Source organism: Phascolarctos cinereus, unplaced genomic scaffold (genome assembly GCF_003287225.1).
Source record: "Phascolarctos cinereus isolate Bilbo 61053 unplaced genomic scaffold, phaCin_HiC Scaffold_4;HRSCAF=312, whole genome shotgun sequence".
NCBI classification, from domain to species: domain Eukaryota; kingdom Metazoa; phylum Chordata; class Mammalia; order Diprotodontia; family Phascolarctidae; genus Phascolarctos; species Phascolarctos cinereus.
This window is the reverse complement of record NW_027555847.1, coordinates 102,835,065-102,859,373: the sequence shown is the minus strand read 5'-3', so window position 1 is coordinate 102,859,373 and position 24,309 is coordinate 102,835,065. Positions and strand designations below refer to the sequence as shown.

General features: G+C 43.1%; 1 protein-coding gene across 1 annotated transcript in view; it reads left to right on the top strand.

Moving 5' to 3' along the window:
- ZNF462 (zinc finger protein 462) overlaps window positions 1–24,309 on the top strand; it is a 155,522-nt gene that overhangs the window by 68,681 nt on the left and 62,532 nt on the right. Inside the window, 7 exon segments of the mRNA XM_078152477.1 lie at window positions 1,376–1,624; window positions 2,857–3,387; window positions 3,390–8,497; window positions 9,240–9,404; window positions 11,370–11,473; window positions 13,581–13,699; window positions 21,777–21,968. Of these exon segments, the coding sequence (XP_078008603.1) occupies window positions 1,408–1,624; window positions 2,857–3,387; window positions 3,390–8,497; window positions 9,240–9,404; window positions 11,370–11,473; window positions 13,581–13,699; window positions 21,777–21,968 (6,436 nt within the window). The 5' untranslated portion in view covers window positions 1,376–1,407.

Genomic DNA, 24,309 nt, shown 5'->3' with positions numbered 1-24,309 from the left:
TAAACTCAGCTCGTCCAGAATTGGACTTGCCAGGAGTTATTTTAGCAGGCTATCAGGAGGAGCAGTCCTTCATGTAAAACCCTGATGCCATGCCCACTTGGGATACGTTGACATCATATTACAGGACTTGGATTCTGCCATAGGAATCATTTTATCTTTTGCAATGAGTACATGGAAGTTAGCTTCAAGAAAGATTGTTGGCTACTGTTTTGCTCCTTTAGACCACTCCGGTTCTAGATTAGAGAAACCCAGTGGGGCATGTGGGAAGTAATCCATTCATTAAGGTAATAGCTTTTCAGCTGTGCCTAGGAATTGTTTAAGGGTGGAAGGACCTTTTACCTCCCTAATACCTTTGTTCAGTTCTCAGGATTTGGAATCTTCATTGAGTTAATGCAAAATGGCCTATAAATTTAAAGCGCACACTTAGTGTCAAAATGGATATGGTTGGACAGGGTCTTTCTTTTACAACATTCTCACAACCTTAAAGATCAGGATTCACACTGTGTGATTGTGACAAGGAAGGAAGGGGAAGGAAGGGCTGTTCACCTGATGAAGCATAATCTTTTTTAATAAAACAGACAAACCAATATATAATTTTCAATCTGGAAACTCTATAACTCTCTAACATTGGTTGCTACAGGAATTTATGAGATCTTTGGACCCAGTTTCATCCTGAAATCTTCACATACTGGAGAAGTTGGTAGGAGAGGACTGACATTCTGTTGCTTCTGTGTGGAGGAAGATACTGCACAATTAGACCCAAATTAGATCTTCAGAGTTTTTTTTTCCCTCCTAAGAATTGTTCAGATACTGAAAATGATAAAAATACTAAGCTTCTTCACAGACTCTTCTAATAGGTGTAACTTGATTTAATGATAAGCAGTGTAATTTCTTCTGGTCCTCAGTTTCCTGATTTATAAAAGAAGGTTAACTAAAGACTTCCAAAGTCCTTTCTGGTTCCGAAATTCCATAACTAAGTTTTAAACAAGTAGAGAACCTCATGAACTAATTAGAAATCCAATAGGGAAGTTCAGGGATCAACAGATGTCTGATGATGTAAGGATTTCTTGGTGCCAATAGGCTGATGCTGTCAAAATTGTAGAAAAAGTCCATTTGAGTAAACCAGATAAAAATAGCTGCTTTGTTCCCCCTAACACTTAGTGTTATCAGATTACTGTCAAAGGGGGCACCATCACCTTTCTCTATGATTATATGTACATATATGTATGAGGGAGCCTAGGTATATTTGGTAGTATGGCCTCAGAGGCACTCCTAAATGTATTCTTTTCAGCTAATGGATATCCATTAGGATGGGCATACCATCCTAAGGTATATAAGTAATGTGAGTTATTAATTTTTTTATATCTTCTTTCAGAATTTCCTAATGTAAAGGAATAAACCCACATCATGGAGGTACTGCAGTGTGATGGCTGTGATTTCCGAGCCCCGTCCTATGAAGACCTCAAAGCTCATATTCAGGATGTCCATACTGCATTTTTGCAACCAACAGATGTTGCTGAGGACAATATTGAGCCACGCTCTGGATCTGTGAATGCCAGTAATCAGACAGAGGTGGAGTTTTCTACTGTAAAGGATGAATTCACAATTGCAGAAGATATGTCAGGTAAATCTATCCTTGTCTGAATATACGTGATCTACTTGAATTGCTTCGATTTATTTTTAGGTTACATGCTTGATACTGATAGGACATCATCTCATGTGGTACCTTCTCTGTGAGGCATTGAAATGATTCTCTTTGTTAACAGTCTTATGTCTTCCTATTATATATTATAGTACTGTGCAACTAAGCTAAACTAGTTGTGGTTCTCTAAACACATGCCTTAAACTTATACAGCTTTTTTTGCTGTTGCTTCCATCTGGGATAGTCTTCCCTGTATATCTCTACCCGTTGGAATTTCACCCATCCTTCAAAGACTAACTCAAATTCCATTTCCTCCATGAACTCTTTTCTGTTCCCTATCAGCACCATATATGTTCTCCTTCCTCTAAGTACATTTTGCCCCTATTCACTTATCTTTTTCAGCCTTGTATTATAGTTATTTGTGTTCATATCTCATTCCCTCTGTTAGAGTATAAGCTCTTAGATAACTGAGACTGCCTTTTACCCACCTTTATGCCCCTTCCTCCACTTTTAGAGTCTTGCCAGTGTCTTCTTTGTCCATAGTATATGTTCTAAATGTTTGTTCAAATAAATCAGATGTCTTCAGAAATTCCAGAATAAGTACAAGATTCCTGAGACTTACATCTAATAGATAAGTAGGACATTTTTGTAGGTAAAATCACTATGCCCTAATTATCATATTTCATCTTCAACTATTAGCAGTGAAAGATGTGTAGTAATCTGTGCTCAGAGGTCAGCCTTAAGGGCACCATCATGGAATTGTAGATAACTTTCAGTTTTGAAGAAAGGTACGTGACACCCTTGGAATAGGATTTGTATAAATGAAGACCAACCAGAACGGTCCTTCATCAAAGACTTCCTCTTGGGTTCTCTGCGACTATACTCAGTGCAGACTATCTAGAAAACCCTATTTAGCTAGAAAGTCCTTGAGTAAGGGCCCAGAAACAGATTGTGTGTCTATTATCCAAGGAATAGAGTAAAATTGAGAGGGACCCATCACTAGAAGCTGGCCAACCAGGTATGAGTTGCCACAGAAACTCACAGAAGACTGTTTCCTAATTCTTAGAGGGCTGGTAATCTTTGTCCCTTGAGAGAGTTGCTATATAAAGAAATCACAGGTCCTTGAAGTATAATTGGAATGGCATTGATTCCATGATGGCACTTCTTATTGTTTTCTTTTCTTTTTTTCTCCTTGTCTCCCCCTTTTACTTTAGGTCAAAATGCAGCTGCAATGGGGACTGGAGGTTACTATGGTCACAGCCCAGGATATTATGGCCAGCACATTTCCCCTCATCCCAAGCCAACAAACAAGTTTTTTCAGTGCAAGTTCTGCGTTCGTTACTTCAGGTCAAAAAACCTCCTCATAGAGCACTCTAGAAAAGTCCATGGTGCACAAGCTGGTGGAAATTCCCTTGGACCCTCTGCCGCCGGATCCTTAAATTATAACATCATGATGCATGAAGGATTTGGAAAGGTTTTCTCTTGCCAGTTTTGTACCTACAAGTCACCAAGGAGGGCCAGAATCATCAAGCATCAGAAGATGTATCATAAAAATAACCTGAAAGAGACCTCTGCTCCCCCATCCACACCCCCTTCATTGTCTGACCCCGTGACTGCATCAGTCCCAGTACAAGACCCCTGCAAAGAACTTCCAGCTGAGGTGGTAGAGCGCAGTATCTTGGAATCCATGGTTAAACCCTTGACCAAGTCTAGGGGCAACTTTTGCTGTGAATGGTGTAGCTATCAGACCCCCGTCGAGAACGCTGGTGTGACCATATGATGAAGAAGCATCGGAGCATGGTCAAAATCCTATCCACTTTGAGGCAGCAACAAGAAGGAACCAACCTACCTGATGTTCAGAAGAGTTCCCCGAGTCCTGTCCCAAATTCCAGCTATGTGTCCATGAATGCTGCAAGCCGTGAGATGCCCAATGCCAATGTTTCTAGTTTCAGAGGCTCCATGGGCAACTCACTCATTAGATCCAGTTCTTCTCCAGCTTCTAAATATTCTCCCGTGTCTTATCCTCCAATAAAGCCTAAGTCACCTCACAATTCTGGCCTAGTTAACTTGCCTGAGAGATCCCGTTATGGAATGGCTGACATGACAAATTCTTCCACTGACCTGGAAACTAACAGCATGTTAAATGATTCTAGTTCTGATGAAGAATTAAATGAAATAGACAGTGAGAATGGCTTGAATTCTATGGATCACCAGACCTCAGGAATGTCTGCAGAACAACTGATGGGATCTGATGGGAACAAATTATTGGAAACAAAGGGGATACCTTTTAGAAGATACATGAATAGGTTCCAGTGCCCTTTTTGTCCTTTCCTTACCATGCATCGACGTAGCATCTCCCGCCATATTGAAAACATCCACTTGTCTGGAAAGACAGCCATCTACAAATGTGATGAATGTCCGTTTACTTGCAAGAGTTCATTAAAACTCGGAGCTCATAAACAGTGTCACACAGGTACGACATCTGATTGGGATGCTGTAAATTCCCAAGGTGAAAGTATTTCTGCCTCCCTCAGTGAAGGCCCGATGTCTTACGAAAGTGCAAATATGAACGGCAGGAAGACGGGAGTCATGCTAGAGACCCTGCAGCAGCAGCAGCAGCAGCAGCAGCAGCAGCAACAACATCAGCAGTCCCAACCGCAGCAACCACAGCAGCCGCAGCCTCAGCAGCAGCCCCCGCTGCCACAGCCGCAGCAGCAGCAGCTGCCGCAGCCACCACCCCCACCGCCACCGCCCCCGCCACCACCTCCGCCAACACAGTCCCAACCTCAGCACCCTTACAAATGTACCATGTGTAATTATTCCACGACAACTCTGAAGGGGCTCCGGGTCCATCAGCAGCACAAACATTCATTCTGTGACAACTTGCCAAAATATGAGGGGCAACCCTCAAATATACCATTGGAAAGCGAGACAGATGGCCATACCTCTTCCAGCAACACTGTGAAGAAAAGTCAGACCTCAATTCTTGGCCTGTCCTCCAAGAATAACTTTGTCGCTAAGGTTCCTAGGAAGATTTCAAATGATTTCCCTCTGGATTTATCGCCGGTGAAGAAGAGAACGAGAATTGATGAGATAGCGAGCAACCTGCAGAGCAAAATTAACCAAACCAAGCAGCAAGAAGATGCAGTGATCAATGTGGAAGATGACGAAGAGGAGGAAGAAGAGAATGAAGTGGAGATTGAAGTGGAATTAGACAGAGAAGAGGAGCCCACCGAGTCGATGTTGGACATTCCAAGTTCTTTTGCAGCTCAGCAGATATGGGCGAGAGAGAGTAATGATCCTCAGAAAGAATCTAACTTCAGAAATGTGCCACACGATTATAATGCCACCAATGGGGCGGAGATTGAGCTGACTCTCTCTGAAGATGAAGAAGACTATTACTGCTCTTCCGTTAACATGAAAGATCACCAGGGTTCAAATACGGCTCTTCTCAACAACCAGCCCAGTCTATATGGTGCTGATCACAACAACGAAAGTGCAGAATTCAGTGACTCTGGGAGGCTTTACTATTGTAAACACTGTGACTTCAGCAACAAATCTGCCAGAAGTGTCAGCACCCACTACCAGCGGATGCACCCATACATTAAATTCAGCTTTAGATACATTTTGGATCCCAACGATCACAGTGCAGTGTACAGATGCCTTGAATGCTACATCGACTACACCAACTTTGAGGATCTGCAGCAACATTATGGTGAACATCATCCTGAAGCAATGAATGTACTCAACTTCGATCATTCGGATTTGATTTATCGATGTCGTTTTTGTTCATACACGAGCCCGAATGTTAGAAGCCTGATGCCACATTACCAAAGAATGCATCCAACTGTTAAAATTAACAACGCCATGATATTCTCGAGCTATGTGGTGGAACAGCAAGAGGGACTGAATGCTGAGTCCCAGACCCTGAGGGAGATTCTGAATTCTGCTCCCAAAAATATGGCCACTTCTACCCCCGTGGCTCGTGGGGGTGGTGTGCCAACTGCATTTAGTAAGAACACTCCTTCAAAGACTTTCACTACAGAATGTGAAAATCAGAAAGACCCTTCGGTCAACACTGTTGTCGTTTATGACTGTGATGTATGTTCGTTTGCGAGCCCGAACATGCATTCCGTGCTGGTTCATTATCAGAAGAAACACCCTGAAGAAAAGGCTTCCTACTTTAGAATCCAGAAAACCATGCGTGTGGTGTCTGTGGACAGGGGATCTGCCCTTTCTCAGCTATCCTTTGAGGTGGGTGCTCCAATATCTCCCAAAATGCCCAACATGGCTTCCCCACCCCCCCCACAACCCCCACCATCAGACCTCAGCACTGAGCTTTACTACTGCAAACACTGTTCGTACAGCAATCGGTCAGTTGTGGGGGTGCTTGTCCATTACCAGAAAAGACATCCAGAAATTAAGGTTACTGCCAAATATATCAGACAGGCCCCTCCTACAGCAGCTATGATGAGAGGGGCTGAGGTGCCCCACGGTGCTCCACGGCCACCTGTCCCCATGCAAAGATTGAGCCGAGGCAGCTCAGAGAGAGATGTCCCTCCTGTGGAGAATGAGATGTTCTTTTGCCAGCACTGTGATTATGGGAACCGGACGGTCAAAGGAGTGCTCATTCACTATCAGAAGAAGCACCGGGACTTCAAGGCCAACGCGGATGTCATCCGACAGCACACGGCCACTATCCGGAGCCTCTGCGACCGCGGTCAGAAGAAGTCTGGCGGCTGTATGCTCGTCCCTTCCTCGAGTACAGAACGGGAGAAAGCGAAACTCCGAGCTCTTAAGTGCAGGCAGTGTTCCTACACCTCTCCTTACTTCTATGCACTGAGGAAGCACATCAAGAAAGACCACCCCAGCCTCAAGGCCACAGTTACTTCCATTTTGAGATGGGCATTTCTAGACGGCTTAATAGAAGCTGGCTATCACTGTGAATGGTGTATTTATTCGCACACAGAGCCCAGCGGTTTGCTTCTGCATTACCAAAGGAGGCATCCCGAGCATTATGTTGACTATACGTACATGGCAACGAAGCTCTGGGCAGGGCCAGATCCATCCCCTCCTTCCCTTACGATGACCGCTGAAGCCAAAACTTACAAATGCAGGGACTGTATTTTTGAAGCCTCTTCCATTTGGGATATCACCAATCACTATCAAGCTTTCCACCCTTGGGCCATGAATGGTGACGAGTCCGTCTTGTTGAATATCATCAAGGAGAAAGATGCTGCTGAGAAAGTCATCACGCCTTCTGAAGAGATAGCCAGCCAGATCAATTGTGAAAGTAAGATGATCTCCCCCCTTCCTGAGCAAGATGCCGAATGCACAGAGGATGCAAGACTTTCCCCAGAAAAAAGCATCCAGTTGACCTCAGCTAACCCTGCCATATCCTCCACCCCCTATCAATGCACGGTGTGTCAATCTGAATATAATAACTTACATGGTCTTCTCACTCATTATGGCAAGAAACACCCAGGCATGAAGGTGAAAGCTGCGGATTTTGCCCAGGACATAGACATCAACCCTGGTGCTGTTTACAAGTGTAGGCACTGTCCGTACATCAACACCCGCATCCACGGAGTCCTCACCCACTACCAGAAGAGACATCCATCGATCAAGGTGACCGCAGAAGATTTTGTGCATGATGTGGAACAGTCTGCTGATCTGACCCAGACTGAAGTGGAGGAGACGAGCAGGATTTTCAAGCAGGGGTATGGGGCTTACAGGTGCAAACTCTGCCCTTACACTCATGGTACGTTGGAGAAGCTCAAGATTCACTATGAGAAGTATCACAACCAGCCAGAGTTTGATGTGTTTGCCCAGTCCCCCCCTAAGGTGGCCGTCACCCTGGAGCCCGATATGCCAGCAGCAGAAGTCAGTCCCTCCCGAGTCCCCGCCATGGATGACGAAGTAGCAGAAGTATCCATGCCCGCTTCCCATTTCTCTGCTTCCCACCTGGTCTCCCACACCGTATTCCGGTGCCAGCTTTGCAAATACTTCTGTTCCACGAGGAAAGGGATTGCCCGACACTATCGAATCAAGCACAACAATGTCCGGGCCCAGCCGGAGGGGAAAAACAACCTGTTCAAATGTGCTTTGTGTTCATACACCAACCCCATCCGGAAAGGTCTGGCAGCCCACTACCAGAAGCGGCACGACATCGATGCTTATTACACCCACTGCTTGGCGGCCTCGAGGACGGTGAGCGACAGACCAAGTAAGGTGATCATCCCCTCTCCTCCCAAGGATGACTCCCCTCAGCTGAGTGAAGAGCTGAGGAGGGCGGTGGAGAAAAAAAAGTGTTCCCTCTGTTCCTTCCAGTCCTTCAGCAAGAAAGGCATCGTGTCCCATTACATGAAGCGTCACCCTGGGGTGTTCCCAAAGAAGCAGCATGCCAGCAAGCTGGGTGGTTACTTCACCGCTGTCTACGCCGACGAGAATGAAAAGCCGGCCCTGCTGGAGGAGGAGCAGGCCGAGTTCGAGAGGCCTGAGCTGGAGACCACCACTGAGGCTCAGGAAATCGAGTGGTTGCCCTTCCGCTGTATCAAGTGTTTCAAGCTGTCCTTCAGCACCCCGGAGCTGCTGTGCATGCATTACACCGAGCACCACAGCAAGGACCTGAAGAGAGACTTCGTCATCCTAGGGAATGGCACCCGCTCTCTGGGCTCTGCCTTTCAGTGTAAGCACTGCGATAGTAGACTGCAAAGTATGGCAGAACTGACCTCACACTTGAACAGTCACAATGAGGAATTCCAGAAGCGTGCCAAACGTCAGGAGAGGAGGAAACAGCTTTTGAGCAAGCAGAAATATGCAGATGGTGCTTTTGCAGATTTCAAACAAGAGAGGGTAAGGATATGTTTTGATTTCCCTTCCCCCAGGAGGCTCCTCATTACTAGTGCCCACATGCACTTCTTCATTGGCAGCCAAAACTGCTACAGGCTTACTAGTGACTTAGCATGCCAGGGAGCTCAATAAGTCAATTAAACATTTCAAGCTTGATTATGCCCCCATCTCTGTGCCTCACCCCTCTCTGCGTCCCCATCCCTCCCCCTCAGACTCCTCCCAAGCTCCCTGGGAGGTTTTTGTTGATTTCTATTTATTTCTTTCTGCCAAGTAACCTCCTTATCTGAAACCTAATTACACACAGCTTTCTATCATAAGGCAATTGTGGACTGCCTCTTGATTTCATGAGCACTCCTCAGCCATGTCTTGGTCATCACTTTTCAATATAAGATATGAATTTAACTTCTCGACTGGTAGTTCACCAAGAAGATCACTAATGCTGCACTTAGGCCGCGTCTCAGCTGCACAGTTAGCATTGGTTTGAATCAGGTAATTTGGTGGCAGTGAAGATGAAGCTTCTGCACAGAAATATCCTCTACTCACTTCCATTCAAGTTGGAAAGTATGTTGAATCCAGACACCTTATGTAGTAGGCAGCGTGCCTTGACTCTTACGAATTCAGTAGGTATCCCTTGATGTAAAAATGCTAATCTGCTTTTAAAAAAAATACACCAGTAATTACAAGAGTAATTGGCAGAAAATGTGAGAGAGCTCAGAATACTGATGCTACCAATGTATTTTGCCAGCCTTTTGGTCACTTAGAAGAGGTGCCAAAGATCAAGGAGAGGAAAGTTGTGGGATACAAATGTAAGTTCTGTGTGGAAGTGCACCCGACGCTCCGCGCCATCTGCAATCACCTCCGCAAGCACGTCCAGTACGGGAATGTCCCTTCAGTGTCAGCTGCTGTGAAGGTGAGAACTCTTGGAAAGTTCTGGATGAGCATTCTTGTGTGTGAGCGAGTCTAGTTACTTTTTAACTGCATTGCTAAGTAAGAGCCTCTTCAAGTTGGAGAATGCAGCCATTCTCATGTGATGATTGGATTTCATTGTGAGTTGCACTTCTTCATCCCACAGGTGCAGAGAAGGAAGGATTTTTTTTTTAATCTTGTGACTGATTCCATTATCTAATACTGCCCCCTCCCTGCCAGGCAGTTAGTTCTGTGGAAGACAAAAGGTCTGGTTCTTGGAATGACAGGTTCTGGGTCACCTCTTTGCCTGGATCTGATGCATATTGGTATATGCACAATTATTTCTTCTTCTAAGATATCCAAACTTTTAGGATGAATAAATCAGAGAAATCATCATCACCGTCATCGTCGTCATCATCATCATCATCATCATCATCATCATCATCATCATCACTGCCATCTTTGTCCTCACGTCGCTTATCATCTTGTCCTCTTCTGGCTGAGAGTGCAGAGTCTTTTTCTTAGAGATTCATCATTATGCTTTCATACTCTTGGCAGCAAGAGGTTCTTGAGAATTAATACATCTGTGATAGAAAGTCTTCAACTCATTGTTGGCCTTGAGAGCATTTTGGCCTGGTCTTTGTCTTCTTTTCTCATCCCTGAAGAGTGACTATACCTCCTTCCTCTGTCTCCCCCCCCCCACTTTTGAATTTGTATTTGCTTTTGAATAACGTAATCCTAATGAATTGCTTCTAGTTTTTCTAGTTTTAAAGTGGTTGCCATTCCAGGTTGGGGCACTTAGCTTCTGGAACACTGACATGCCCGTTGTCATTGCTCTTCAGTGTTCCCTGGGCAGCAGGAAAACTTGCTTCTGAGTCTTCATTTCTTCCTCAGGACCCATGCTTCTTATCTTGCTTCTTCTACAAAGTTGACATCAGCGAAAAGCTTCTGTTCCATTCATTTGAAGACTAAGACCATTTGTATATGTACAGAACCCGGTGAGCCCAGGATGCTCACCATCTGGAAAGTACAAATTCTTCCATACTAAGTGCCCCAGCCTTGTTCCACAGGGAGGTTCTCTTTATAAGAGAACAGTTCATCTTTCGGTTTCTTTTCTGAGCACCACCCCCAGAGCTAGTTAGTTAGATAGATCTGACTCTGAAATATGGATGACTTACAAACAGACTTCAAAGCTACAAGATCTTCCATAATTCTTCCAGTTGGAAAATGGTCAGTGTTTACAACATAGGCAAAAGGATTCCTCTCTAGGGGGACTTTCTTTGCTCTTTTCATGATGGCACAGATATTCTTGTACACTAAGAGCAGTTTCTGAATATTTGCTTCCTTACCACTTCTTTCTTGAGCTCCACTTAAAAGAATTGTAGGTATACAACACTTTTCGTATAAGCTTGAAATATATACTACTTCAGACAGGAACATATGTAACTTTATTTTTTTTAGAGTGGGCAAGAAATGAGGTGAGGGCCTCCTGCTTTCATCAGGCTTATTAATATGCTCCAGAGCACTTATCTCACACATTTTCAAAGGTAACAGAAACACATCAAGCTTGTTTTCCTAAAGACACCACAGCACGAAGAGATACCATTTGGGGCTCCCTTCCAAATGGAGCTGGAAATGTAGGGAAATACTCCTTGGGAAATAAAGCTGATGAATTGGGAGAGTGAAGGGAAAGAAAGAAAAACTTGAGGAGACACCGATGGAAATTTATTTTGGTGGGGCATGTGTGTATGTGTGTGTGTGTGCGCGTGTGTATGGTTTTATTTTTTAGCAGGAGGCTGAAGAGTCTTCAAACTTATTTCTGGACGGCTTGAAGGAAGCCAAAGATGCCAGCGGGTTGCTGGACCAGGTGGATGGTGAACACTGCTTAGTAGATGGAATGTTGGAAGATGAAACCCGGCCGGGGGGATACCATTGTTGTCAATGTGACCGAGTCCTGATGTCCATGCAGGGGCTGCGTTCTCACGAAAGGAGCCATTTGGCATTGGCCATGTTTACCCGGGAGGACAAGTACAGCTGCCAGTACTGTTCCTTTGTCTCTGCTTTCAGGCACAAGTAAGTTCTTCTCTTTAAGGGGAGTTAATAGCTGGCGGGGAGGCTGGAGGCTTTGTAGCATGTGGGAAATGAGGTGTTATGAGAATTTGCCACTTGATAGAAGTATTCCTTCATCTAAAGATCCAAGAAACTATGTATGAAAGCAAATTGGCATTTGGGGATTTGGGGAAGAAAGGAAAAAGGAAATCGGCCTGTGTGGTGAGATATCTGTATTTTGAGCCTGTTCAAGAACTGCAGAGGTTACCTAGCTGGACCTTGGGTAAGGCACTTCCCTAGTCTGGGCCGATTCACTTGCTTCATCTATGCAATGAGGGGCTTGGACTAGATGAATTACAAGGTGCTTTTCACCTCTAAACACTCTCTCTTTAAAAGTCCCCAAGGAAAAGTGTCAGATAGGATGCCATCCATCATAGCTTTGAGTCATAGCCTCATAGAGTATGAGTGCCAACAGGGACCTTAATAATAATAGTGCATACCTCACAGAGTCATTATGAGGATCAAATAATATGTGTAAAACGCTTAGCACAGATGCTTAAAAAATGCTTGCTTCCTTTCTTTGCTGAGTGCAGGACTTTCTCTGCCATACCCTGAGGTCTCACAACGGGTCATGTTCTACAGCTTTGCCCTAGGCCAAGTAGCTAATGGCCTCATCAAAGACCATATCGTGGATCTAGAGCTGGCAGGGACTTTGATAGTCCACTAAGCCCATTTTATAGATGAGGACACTGGAGCCCAGAGAGGGTCAGTGACTTGCCCTAGGACACACAGTTCTGGGTGGTAGAGCAGAGATTGGAATCCTGAACTTATGAGTCCAAATCCAGAGCCCTTTACATTATTCTTCTCTCCCCCGGGTATGAAGTGGGCAGGGTTACTAGTCAGTGTTGCATTCTGATATTCATGTCCTGCTTGTAAGAAATATAAATGATGTTTATTCTTATGTCAGTAAGAAGAAATGAAATTATGGGCTGCTCATTAAAGACCATAAAATGACACTTGGAAGCCATCAGTAGGCAGGGGGAGGCAGCATTTCTTCTGAGGTTGCACGGTAACCTATATCTCACAATGCTTGGGAGTCAGGGAGGGAGGAAAGCTTATAACCTCATAACTCCACTAACGGATTCTTACTGATGTGTCTCAATAGTTCAGGACACGAGCATGAAGGATTGTGAGCAGTTCTGTTATAAATAGTAGCCTGCTTAAACAGTAAGCAGATTCATTCCCATATCAGCGATTTAGAATGGGGTTTAGTTCTGGGAGGTACTGACACAAATTAGTGCTCTGCATACCTTATTTATTTGCTAGATTTATTATTTTCCCTAGACCAGTAATTGTGATGTTGCACTGTGGGTCCTTTATAATGAAATATTTCTGTATAAAATGTCTCTGTGAAGACTGATGTACAATAAATCTGGTTGTGTTTATCAGGTCATATTCACTGTAATGTGTTAAGGTACTGAAGGAGATGGCCAAGCTTCTGGATCTCTCATTGTCCTCCCTTAAAGACTTTCGTGTTGTGTCCCAGCATTAGCGCAGACCCTGGGCACAAAGACAGAGGATGGGTAAATGACTTTCAAATCGGGGACAATGGGAAAACCCCTCCCTCCCCACTCTAGTCTCAGTGCTCAAACTGTGGTTTTCTATCAGCCATTTCAAACCAAAGCACTTCTGAAATTCCCATTCTCCTTTCAAATGTTGATGGACTGACAAATGTACCATACGTAACTTGTGCAGGAGATGGAAAATCTGGGCTCCTGTCTAATTTTCCTTGATGTGCCAACCTCTCCTGAAGAGGTGTTCCTGTTGTGTATCAGGGAAAAGAAAAGCGAGGCTCTGCCGTGGTCTACTCCTATTCCATCGCCCTTATTCCCTCAAAAGTTTCCCTTCTGCTTTTGCTCCCTTCTGAACAGATAAGCCACTGGACATTCCCCCCCTTCTCCAATCTATTGTTTGTGAGGGCCACCATTGGAGAGTAGCAAGCAGTGGTTGGAACAGCTTGTAAATGGGTCTCCTTGAAAAAGGGTAATGAGAAAATATAGCATGTAATGTTTAGTGGCAGCTGACAATTTTTAATCCTATTATTTCCCTTTTCTGCCTCCTCCACACAAAGCCTGGATCGCCATATGCAAACTCATCACGGACACCATAAACCATTTCGCTGCAAACTCTGCTCCTTCAAATCCTCCTATAATAGCCGACTGAAAACCCATATACTCAAAGCTCATGCTGGTAAGGTTCTGGAGACAATCGTTCTCACCCCATTTTGCATGCTTATAGTAGGTGCTCCACAAATGCTTGTTGAATTGAATTGTTTGTTGAATTTAGTAAGTTTCAAATTTGACGGTCTTTAATTAGGCTTTGAAAAAAAGTTATCATTAGTCCCATTATGTTAGCTTTCTTTTTTAATCCCGAAATAACTTAAAGCTCACAAACCACAGAGCCCCAACTTCTGTCAGCCTTTAGTCAAGAGAAGAGCTTCTGTAAGAGACCCACCTTGTACCTCTGGGGAAAGCAGCATGGCATTGCCAAGAGATAACTGGATCCAGAGTCAAAGGACCTAAATATGGAGCCTGGCTTTTGCCCTGGTTACCTCTGGGAAGTTGGAAAAGTGACTGCGCCTCTCTGGGTCTCAGTTTTCCCATCTGTCTGTTGAGAAGGTTGGATTATAAGATCTGTAAGATTCCTTCCAGTTCTAAATCCGATGATACTATGAAGTGCTGAGAACTTTCACCTACACTGGAGATACTCATCATCAGTGAAGTTCTAAGAACAAAAGAAAAGCCTTTAAATCGTTCTTCTGTTCCTAGATACAGTAATATGAAACTGATAGGACAGAACATTTTGTGTCAGTGGTGAAAGGGAACAGAGAGAACTGGAACAGGGAGGGGAACCAACCAGCCAGACAGGATTCTCTTACTTAGAGAAGAAAAACCATCGGAGCTATTGCAGTACAGATTTATGACTGAGAAGGAAGTTGTGCCGTTCTCTACGCTGTAGCTAGTCTGCTATAAGGCCGCATTTCAGACAGATATTTTTTAAGGGGATGATTTTGAGAGTAGAGTCCATTTCTTCAAAAAGTCTTCAGGTGAGAGGTTAACCAGGGATGAGGAACGCGTGGCCTCAAGGCCACATATGGCCCTGTAGGTCCTCCAGTGCAGCCCTTTGACTGCTTCTGTGGAGTCTGGATTCAGTCAAAGGGCTGCACTGGAAGACCTAGAGGGCCACAGGTTGCCCGCTCCTGGTAGACACAAGAAAAGGGGAAGTAAAAAGAGAAGGCCGCAAAGTGGATTGGAGGATACCCAAACTAATGAACTTCCAAAAGAGATCCTTCCTATTTATCTGCATCCATAGCACTTTGAACCCATAGGACTCTGGACCCTAAGCAAGGCTAGGTCTGATGAGTTGTGTGACCGGAAGCAAGTCGTTTGAGTTTCAGTTCTCTTGTCTGTAGAATAGAGATAACAATACACTTGCTACCTCACATTGTTGTGAAGAAATTGATAGGTAATCTATAAAATATACATATCCACGTGAAGGGCTGTTATTTTTGGTAGTAGTAGTAATCTATTCATTAGATAGGAAATTGCCTGGAAATGCCCAGTTCTGTAATCTATGAAGTAGTGTGATATAGTAGAAAAACCATGGGGTTAAAAACCAAGGGAAGTGAGTTCTATCTCCGACTGTGTAACCTTGGGATAATTCACTTTTATTCCCTTGGTCTCAACTTACTGAACTGTAAAATGTTGATAATAACAGTTATACACACTATCCTATCTTTTGAGGAAAGTACTTGGTAAATATCTATACATGTGTGTATTGTTGTCCTTTAATCTTTGTGACACTATTTAGGGTTTTCTTGGCAAAGATACTAAAGTGGTTGGCCCTTTCCTTCTCCAGCTCATTTTACAGATGAGGAACTGAGGCAAACAAGGTTAGTTAACTTGTCCAGCATTACCCAGCTAGTAAGTGTCTGAGGCCAGATTTGAACTCAGGAAGATGAGTCTTCCTGAACCCAGGCCTGGCACTCTATCCACTGAGCCACTTAGCCATCCTCTATATAATACATACATAAAAACACAGAGAGAGAGACAGACAGACAGACAGAGAGAGAATGTTTACATTATATAGTAGTACTGTTGCTTAGATGGAAGACTGTTAGCCCAAAGTAATGAAAAGAGCACCAGTCTGAGAACCAAGAGAATGGAGCTCTAGCTCCAGTTATGTGACCTTGGGGAAGTCACGTCTCTTCTTTGGAAGGACTTGGCCAAGAGGATGATATCTGAGGCTCTTTCCAGCAGTGATACTTCTTTGAACATATGATTTCCTATGTCTGCTTCCACTCTGCCTTGTTCAACAACAGCTGTTCTCAAGGCCATTAGGTAGTGCTATCATCTTAGATGGCGGTAACTGAGGATTCCTGCATGTGGTGGACATATGGCAGTGGTTCAGACACCCCCTTTCCCTTATTTTCTTGAGTAACAGGGAAAGTAAACCCTAGAATTATAATAGTTTGGTTAAAGCCTGCCAAATTTAGGATTGGAAAGAACCACAGAGCTGTCTAGTTTAACTAGTTCTATATAGGATTTCCCTTTACAGTGTTCCCCATTGGGTGGCTGTCTATCCTGGAACATTCTTGTGAAATGATATTTCTAATCATTCGTCCAGGAAAAAAATTACAAACTGAAATCATCACAAGGAAAGAACAGCTACAGATGTCCTCCTCCCACAGCACCTTTACTCCACACAGAGCATCAGATACAGAATACCAGTAGTTCTCAAATACTGACCTATGGTTTTTCCAAAAGTTTTAGCTGGATTTTTGAATCAAAAGATTCTAGGGGAAGCTAGGTGGTGCAGTGGATAGAGCACTGGCTCTGGAGTCAGGAAGACCTGAGTTCAAATGTGGCCTCAGACACTCGTTCACTTGATACTTACTAGTTGTGTGACTCTGGGCAAGTCACTTAACCCCAACTGCCTCACCAAAAAAAAAAAATCCCCTCTCTGCCACTTACCGTCTCTCTGACACTGGTCAAGTCACCTAACTTTGTTCTCTGGGCCTCAGTTTCCTCATCTATAAATGGACTAAATGATCTTGAGTTTCTTTCTTGTTCTAAATTTGTGATTCTGGGGTCCCAAAGATCTAGTTTAAAACTAGGATATTCATCAATTCTCTTAGCATCATGGAAACAACAAACAGTAACAGAATCAAAATTGTGGAGGGCAGAGGTGTGTGTGTATGTGTTTCTATATTGAAAATATTTCAATGAGTAGCAGGACAGCAGAATGGAGAGTGTTCGGGACGTGGAATCAAGATAGTTAAAGTCCTACTCCTGTCTGACACATACTGTCTGTCTGACCAGGGGAAAGTCACTTCACTTCTCAGAGACTGTATCTGATAGATGAGTCACAATCACAGATTTTTGATAGAAAGCTTTCAGTATCCGTACCCATGTTAACCCTTTTGCTTACTTACCATGCACAGCTGTGTTTACCGCTTAGAACTCTGTCTACAACAGGCATGTTTCACAGCTACTGAAAACTAGTGCAGATCCCACAGGTTGGCACCCGTTTATTAAACATCCCCACTGAAAGGCTCCGAATGAATTCCAGACTGCAAGATTTAATGTACCCATTGAAACCCTGACTTCTTATAAAACTAGTAGCCAAGATTGAAGTCAGCACCCAGTTCGGGTCGCTGAAACTTTATTATAAGCCAGGACTGAGGTTCATGTATCGATTTCCATCTACTACCTACAATATCATGTTGTCCATCAGTGACTATAACATCTCACATTTCTGAAGGATTTTAGTGTTTACAAGGTGCTTTCCTCACAAATCCAGGATGTAGGATGCCTGTATATTATTTATTTAACCCCTAAATGAAAAAAAAAAAAAGGTTGAGAGAAGCGTCCGACGGTGGTCACACAGTAAGTGGTTATCAAAACTAGCATATGGGCCTAAGTCTGTTGACTTCATATCCAGGGTGCCTTCCACCCCACCAAAACTGCATGGAGTTACATCACTGATGGGCTCCAACACAGGGATATTCCTCCTGGGGGATCTTTGTTTCCCCGTCTTTCAATCAAGTTGGCCTGATATGTTTTTTTCTGTGTCATTTTCCCAGCACTTGTTCATTGGATCAACAAACATTTTTCATGCCCTTGCCATTGCAAAGCACGTGCTAGGTGATTGAGGTGTAAAGGTAAAAAAAGGATATGGACCCTGACTCAAGGAGCTTACTAGATTGTTATTGTACCAGAAATACACATACAGATGTGCCAATTGAGATAAAGAATACGCATAGGAGAAGCCAAGCCAAGAAGAGGAGAGCAGAAGACCTTGGTTTAAGGGTCCAGGGAAAAATCTGCCTCACAAAAGGGTTGTCATGTGAGCGAGACCTTGAAGGAAGACAAAAATGATGGGATCATAGATCTAGTGCTAAACAGCAACTTAATGAGCCCCCAAATCCAACCCCGCTCATTTTATAGATGAGAAACCAGGTTTTGAGAAGTTAAGTGACTTGCTTGTGGTTCCGTAGCTGGTAGTTGAGTTGGGATTTGAACCCAGGAATCTCTTTCAGAGATCTTGGGGTAACGAGGTAGTGCAGCAGATAAAGTTCCAGGCCTGGATTCAGGAAGACTCATCTTCCTAAGTTCAAATCTGGCCTCAGGCTCTTACTAGCTGTGTGACCCTGGATGAGTCACTTAACCCTGTTCACCTCAGTTCCTCATCTTTAAAATGAGCTGGAGAAGGAACTGGCAAACCAGCCTAATATCTTTGCCAGAAACCACCTTAAATGGGGTCACAAAGAGTCAGTCATGGCTGAAATGACTTGAGCACCAGATCTCTTTCAGATGTGGGGAATAAATGCATGAAGGTGGGAGAAGGCAGAATGATTTGGAGTAATGGTTAATAGTATAGTTTGATTGGAGTATAGAATGTGAGAAGAGGTAAGTTAGAACTAGACCGCAGAGGGCCTTGAATGCCAGGGGAAGCTTATATTTTATCTCACAGATAACAGAGAGCAGCCCCAAAACTTTTGATCAGGGAGTGGTGTGATCGTGCTTGGACATTAGGAAGATTATACTGGCAGTGGTATACAAGATGGGATGGTGAGGGAAGGAGGGACTGGAAGGAGGAAGACTCACAGGTGAGAAGGCTAGAGCAGTAGTCAAGGCAAGAAGTAATGAGAGCCTGTGTAAGAATGGTGGCGTTGGACAGATGAGAGAGAAACTTTACGGGTAAAATTGTCAGGATCGTCAAGATTTGGCAGCCACTTGGATGGAGGGTGTGAACAGAAGGGAAGGGTCCAAGATGGAACCCTGAGGAGCGAGGTGATAAAGTAAGCTCTTTGATGGCAGGGAACGTCTTTTTCTCTTGTCTTTCTATCCTCAGGACCCACACGGTACCTGGCACATAGTAAGTGCTTAATAAATGCCTCTTGGATCAGATGGCGATGCTGTCAGCAAAGATGGGAATTTAGGAAGAGAAGAAACTTTTTTAAAAGAAATTCAGGCAGGGGATAGGATTCTGAGTTCAGTTTTGAATGCGTTGAGTTTCTAAGCTAGCATATTGGCGTCTCCAGGAACATAAATGGTCGCCTTTGGGCTCAAAGCCACTTGTTCTGCCACCCATGTAAGTGGCAGTTTATTCAATTGGAGCCCCTTCTGTGGTGAGTTGTTCCCATAGGCAACAGCCTTGTCAAAAGTGCTTTTTTCCACTGGGAACCAGTTAAATGATTGAACTTGTTGAAAGGAGTTAAAAAAGAGTTTGTGAGGCCTCACATTGACTCCAGGGCACTGAGTTAAATTTATATGCTTGGAACTGACTTAGGCTGGTGTTTTGTGCTTTTCTGATGGAGAGAAGTGATGCTCCACAGAATCAGGAATCTGGTTCTTCTTAGATAATGACAAATCAACAAATATTTATTAAGTGCTTTCTGTGTGCCAGGCCCTGTGCTAAGTGCTGGATGATAATAGCGGGTTCCCCAGAATTAAAACCTCTGCCTTTGAGAATGGCTTGAATTAGACTATTCTCATTTGGGCCTCTTAAAACCTCTGGATTGATCTTGTCTGTGGAGACTGGAGTGTTGCATTCAGTTCTGGGCAGCCCCTTTTCAGGAAGGGCCCCAATAAGCTGGAGTGTGTCTAGAGAAGGATGCCCGAAATGGTGAGGGCACTGGGAATCCAGGCCCCTGAGGATACTGACCCTGGAGAAGAGAAGACTTGGTGGAGATAGGATCACTGCCCCAAAAAACCTGAAGGATTTTGATATAGAAGAGGTAGTAGACTGCTTTGGCTTGCTCTGAGGTTTCAGAAGGTTGGATGGTTGAAGTTACAGGGAGATAAGATTTCAGCCCAGCCTCAGGAAAAACTTCCTAACAATTAGAGTTGTTCATAAATGGAAGAAACAGCCTTACCAGTAGAAGCACTCAAGTAGAACCATTTGTTAGGGATATTGTACCAGGATGGGGAATCTGTAGCCTTGAGGCCACATGTGGCCCTCTAGGTCCTCAAGTGTGGCCCTTTGACTGAATCTAAACTTCACAGGGTAGAACACCTGTGGCCTCGAGGCCTATAACAGAACTCACATTTCAGAATTGGGCCACATGACCTCTGAGTTCCTTTCCAACTCAGAGATTCTCTGATTCTAAGATTTTGAGCCTAGGCAAAATATTTTTTTTCCTACCAATTAAACAAAAGTTGGGCAAAGCTGAGTAACCTAGATTAGTAATTTCTCTGGTTGTGCTGTTTAAGTCAACTCACCGTATTCAAAGCATCAATGTAAATGTTAATTTGTGTAGAAACTGAAAGATTAACCTAGCAGAGGAAGAATGTTGGTATTAATCTCATTGACGCATCATTATGCTGCCCCTTAATTTGGGAAGGCCTGGCAAGAATTGGCTAGGCCAATAAATAAGCTGTTGAGTGAATTATATCCTCAAATAAGATAATATATGTAAAGTACTTTGCAAGCCTTAAATGCTATATAAATATTAGTTTTATGAGAGGCTTCAGATGCTTACTAGCTGTGTGACCCTGGATCAGTCACTTAACCCAGTTTGCCTTGTTTTCCTCATCTGTAAAATGAGTTGCAGAAGGAAGTGGCAAATCACTCCAATATCTTTGCCAAGAAGACCCCAAATGGGGTTACAAAGAGTCAGACGCAACTGACTCAAATAAATAATTTTTTTAAAAAGCTGGTAGATAGAGTACTGGAGTTCCAGTGGGGAAGACCTGAGTTAAATCCTACACTAGCTCTTTGACCCTGGTCAAGTTAAAACTCTCTCAGCCTTAATTTCTTATCTGTAAAATGAGGATAATAATAGTATCTACCTCACAGTATTAATGTGAAGCAATGAGATAAAATGTATGAAGTACTTTATAAACCTTAAGGCACCATATAAATGTCAGCCATTCTCACAGATCCTTTGGGATTCACCCAACTTAAAAGTTTTTATATGTTTATGATACCACCTGACTGCTTCTTAGATACAAAGTGTAGCATCCTTTCAAGCCTTTCCTGGGATCACCTTGATTTTTGCCCTGGTGTGCCGGGGACTGGGAGGCATGTCTCAGTGGTGAGGAATAGAAAAATGAGTCAAGGCTGGACAACTTAGACTTACACCAGATGCTGGAGCCTTTCACAGCTCCTGGATTATTTCCATTCTGGTACATATGAGTTACAAAGGCATTGTGGGCTGATCAACAATGAGATTTCTAGAATTCTCTAAGATATGGTCCGTAGGTTAGAACACAATAGAACTGAAAGGACTTATGTGTGGTTTAGATTCCTTGTCACCAATGCAAACACTGTAGATGTTATGGATAAGAATTGATTGATATAGTTAGATTACATGGTCCTTCACTTCTTACCCAAGTAGGAGAGGCTACCTGCAGACGTGGAGAGGGAGGAAGGGAGAAGTGCGGAAGTGCTTTCTGAAAGTCCTGGTCCAGCTCCCTGTTCCCTTCAACACCAGAAGTACAGAGTTTCACTCCTATTTCCTAAGCATCTCCCCCTCTTCCCTCCAGCATGGAACGTGTAGGAACCAATGAAGTTTATCAAAGGACACTGTTCCCCCATGGGAACTTTTGGTAGGGATGGTGGTACATGGGGTTTTATACTCTGCCAGAATGGTCCATAGACCAAGAAATTTGACAACCACAGCTCTAGAATGAATAACTATAGTAATTCTCTTCTCCTTTCCCTTCTCTTTCTTTTTTCCCTTCCCTCTTCCCTTCTCCATCTGCTTTTCCCCTCCTCTTCTCCCATTTCTCGTCCCCTTTCTAACTATCACCTCTCCTAGGTGAACATGCCTACAGATGTTCCTGGTGCTCATTTTCCACCATGACAATCAGCCAGCTGAAAGAACACTCCCTTAAGATCCATGGAAAAGCCCTGACCCTCCCAAGACCACGCCTCGTCAGCCTTCTCTCCTCACATGCCCACCACTCCTCACAGAAAGCTGCCTCTACTGAAGAAGTAGAAGACTCCAATGGTAAAATGGGCTTCTGAGCCAGCATTGGCTCCTTGTTCATGTTGTGGGATAGAGCTTAAAGGGTGAGGGGGACTTAGGGTGCCCAAACTTACAGGTTTAGCTGGAGGAAGAAACTAAGGTAGATAACAGGGAGAAGAGTTTAGGGTTAGAATAAGAAGCAAATATTTATGTGAGTTTATTGTGTGATGTGGCAAAAAAAAATCAAAGTGGTACTATTTTGAGTGGTGCATGCTGAGATACCGCATCACGTGAAACAAATCATAACGTACCCTTTCTTCCTGATTTTAGGGAGGCAGCTCAAAGAATACTATATATGTTTTAGGGCACCTTTGTGGTTCAAGATATGTAGAAAAATTCCAGGAATTCCAACAAGAGAGACTCTGAGAAACTGAAGAAATGGAAAAAATAGATTGGAAAAAATGTTTAGCTTCTCCGATTAGTATCTTAGGGTAACTTAAGACCTTCAAATATTTGAAGGATATTGAAATATTGAAAAGGAAGACCAATGATTTGATAGAAAGGATTTGAAGTCTAATTTTTGGAAAGGGGATGGAAAACTCATTGAGTCACAAGATAGAATAGGAAGCAGTAGAAGGTACACCATCGCTTCGGTTGGCCTTAACACTAAAATACAATGCTCTCTACTGCTGAGTGCTCCATCAATGTTGTTCCCTGGCATTTTGGGCTATGGAATAGAACTTGTTGGCTTTCTGATTCCTATCTGATTTGCCTACTGTGGTAGGAGGGAGCGGAAGGGGAAAATGTAGGTTGTTTTAGGTGCAGGAATTTGAAATAAGAATACCTACTGTGGTCTTAGGAAAACTTGAAAATGTATTCAAAATCAAATGGAACCAATTTGACAACATTAACAAATTATCAAATAATCCAAACTATCAAAATAATCTTTATTCATAAGAACTGTGGGGATGTCATTATAAAAGCAATATCGGAAGTAAATGGGAAGTAGTAGAGAGGAATAGTTAACTCCCATAGCTGAAAGCAACTTTTATTTGTTGTGATTGAGAAGCTAACAGAGGAGCTATGAAGGTTTTTTCCTTAGCACAATGTTGTTGTACAGTTTAACTTGTTGCTTGATTTTCCTACCTTGAAGCATTTCTGTTTAACAAAGAATGCTTCATTAGTATTGTCATTATTTATAATTTGTTGAGCACTGACCGCATACTAAGTGTTGATCAGAATGCAGGCGGAAACAAGGCCTTGCCCTGAAGGCTTAGAATCTAAGGGCTCAAGTGGAAACCTGTTAAAAGAAACACCTGAAGGTATGCAAAAAAAAAAAAACTTCTCATTTCATCCAACTGCAGCTATTCACCATAGTGGTTTTCTATCATACAACTGAAAGGCAAAGCTTTTTGTTTGTCTTGAGTTGTATGAGCATCACTATTTACAAGGTTGTTAATTAAGTGGTTTCATCTGTAATGAAAACTGGATGCTGTGAAGCCATTTGGGCTAGAATGAGCGTGGTGATGATCTATCCAATTGATGTGCCCACTGTGGACTGAGGAAAGAAAGGCCTTGTCTTAGGAATTCCTCTTATTATCATTCCTATTTTATTTTCCTCCTTGGGGTAAGACACAGATGGAGATAGTAATGACCTAGCTCAGCTAAATATTTTTTTCCATTAACTAACTTTGGGCCAAGGTGTTGCGATTTAGTTAGCTGACTCAGTTTCTTTGCCTCCAAAACAGGATGATAATAATAATCATGGCTAACACTTATGTGGTGATTTAAGGTTTGCAAAGTTTTTTTTTTTAATATATATTGACTCATTTGATATGCAAGTAGTCTTAGATAAAAAATTCTAGATCTGAATGTTGAGTTTGGTTTACGCATTTCTACTGACCGGAATTCTAGGTTGGAGGTTTTCGTTTGGAGTACAGTAAAATTACTTGAAGCCTAAACTGAGTTAGGACCTCAGAGTTACTAACAGAAACTGTGATAATGTGGGACATTTCTGTTTGTTTGGGTCTCTAACAGGACTTGGGTAATATTCAGTGTGACATAGACCTGCCTTTCTGTTGCCAACCACAAGTAGTTTATTGGAATAGATATAGAACTGGTTTTAAAAAAAGAAGAGAGAGAGTGTACATGAAAAGTGCTATTAAGCTCACCAAGAAGGAACATTAAGTAGGGCCCACACAACATTCAGCCAGTTGAACTCTGCTGTTTTTAAGTAAGTATATAAATAACTTAAATTGAGGAACTAGAAATAATCTAGTTTAATTTGCTGATGACAGACAATGAGATCAGAAGGTGAGGGTGAGCAAAGAAACAGCATCAAATTAACTTGGATCCATTTCATGAATGGGTAGCTAGATGGGAT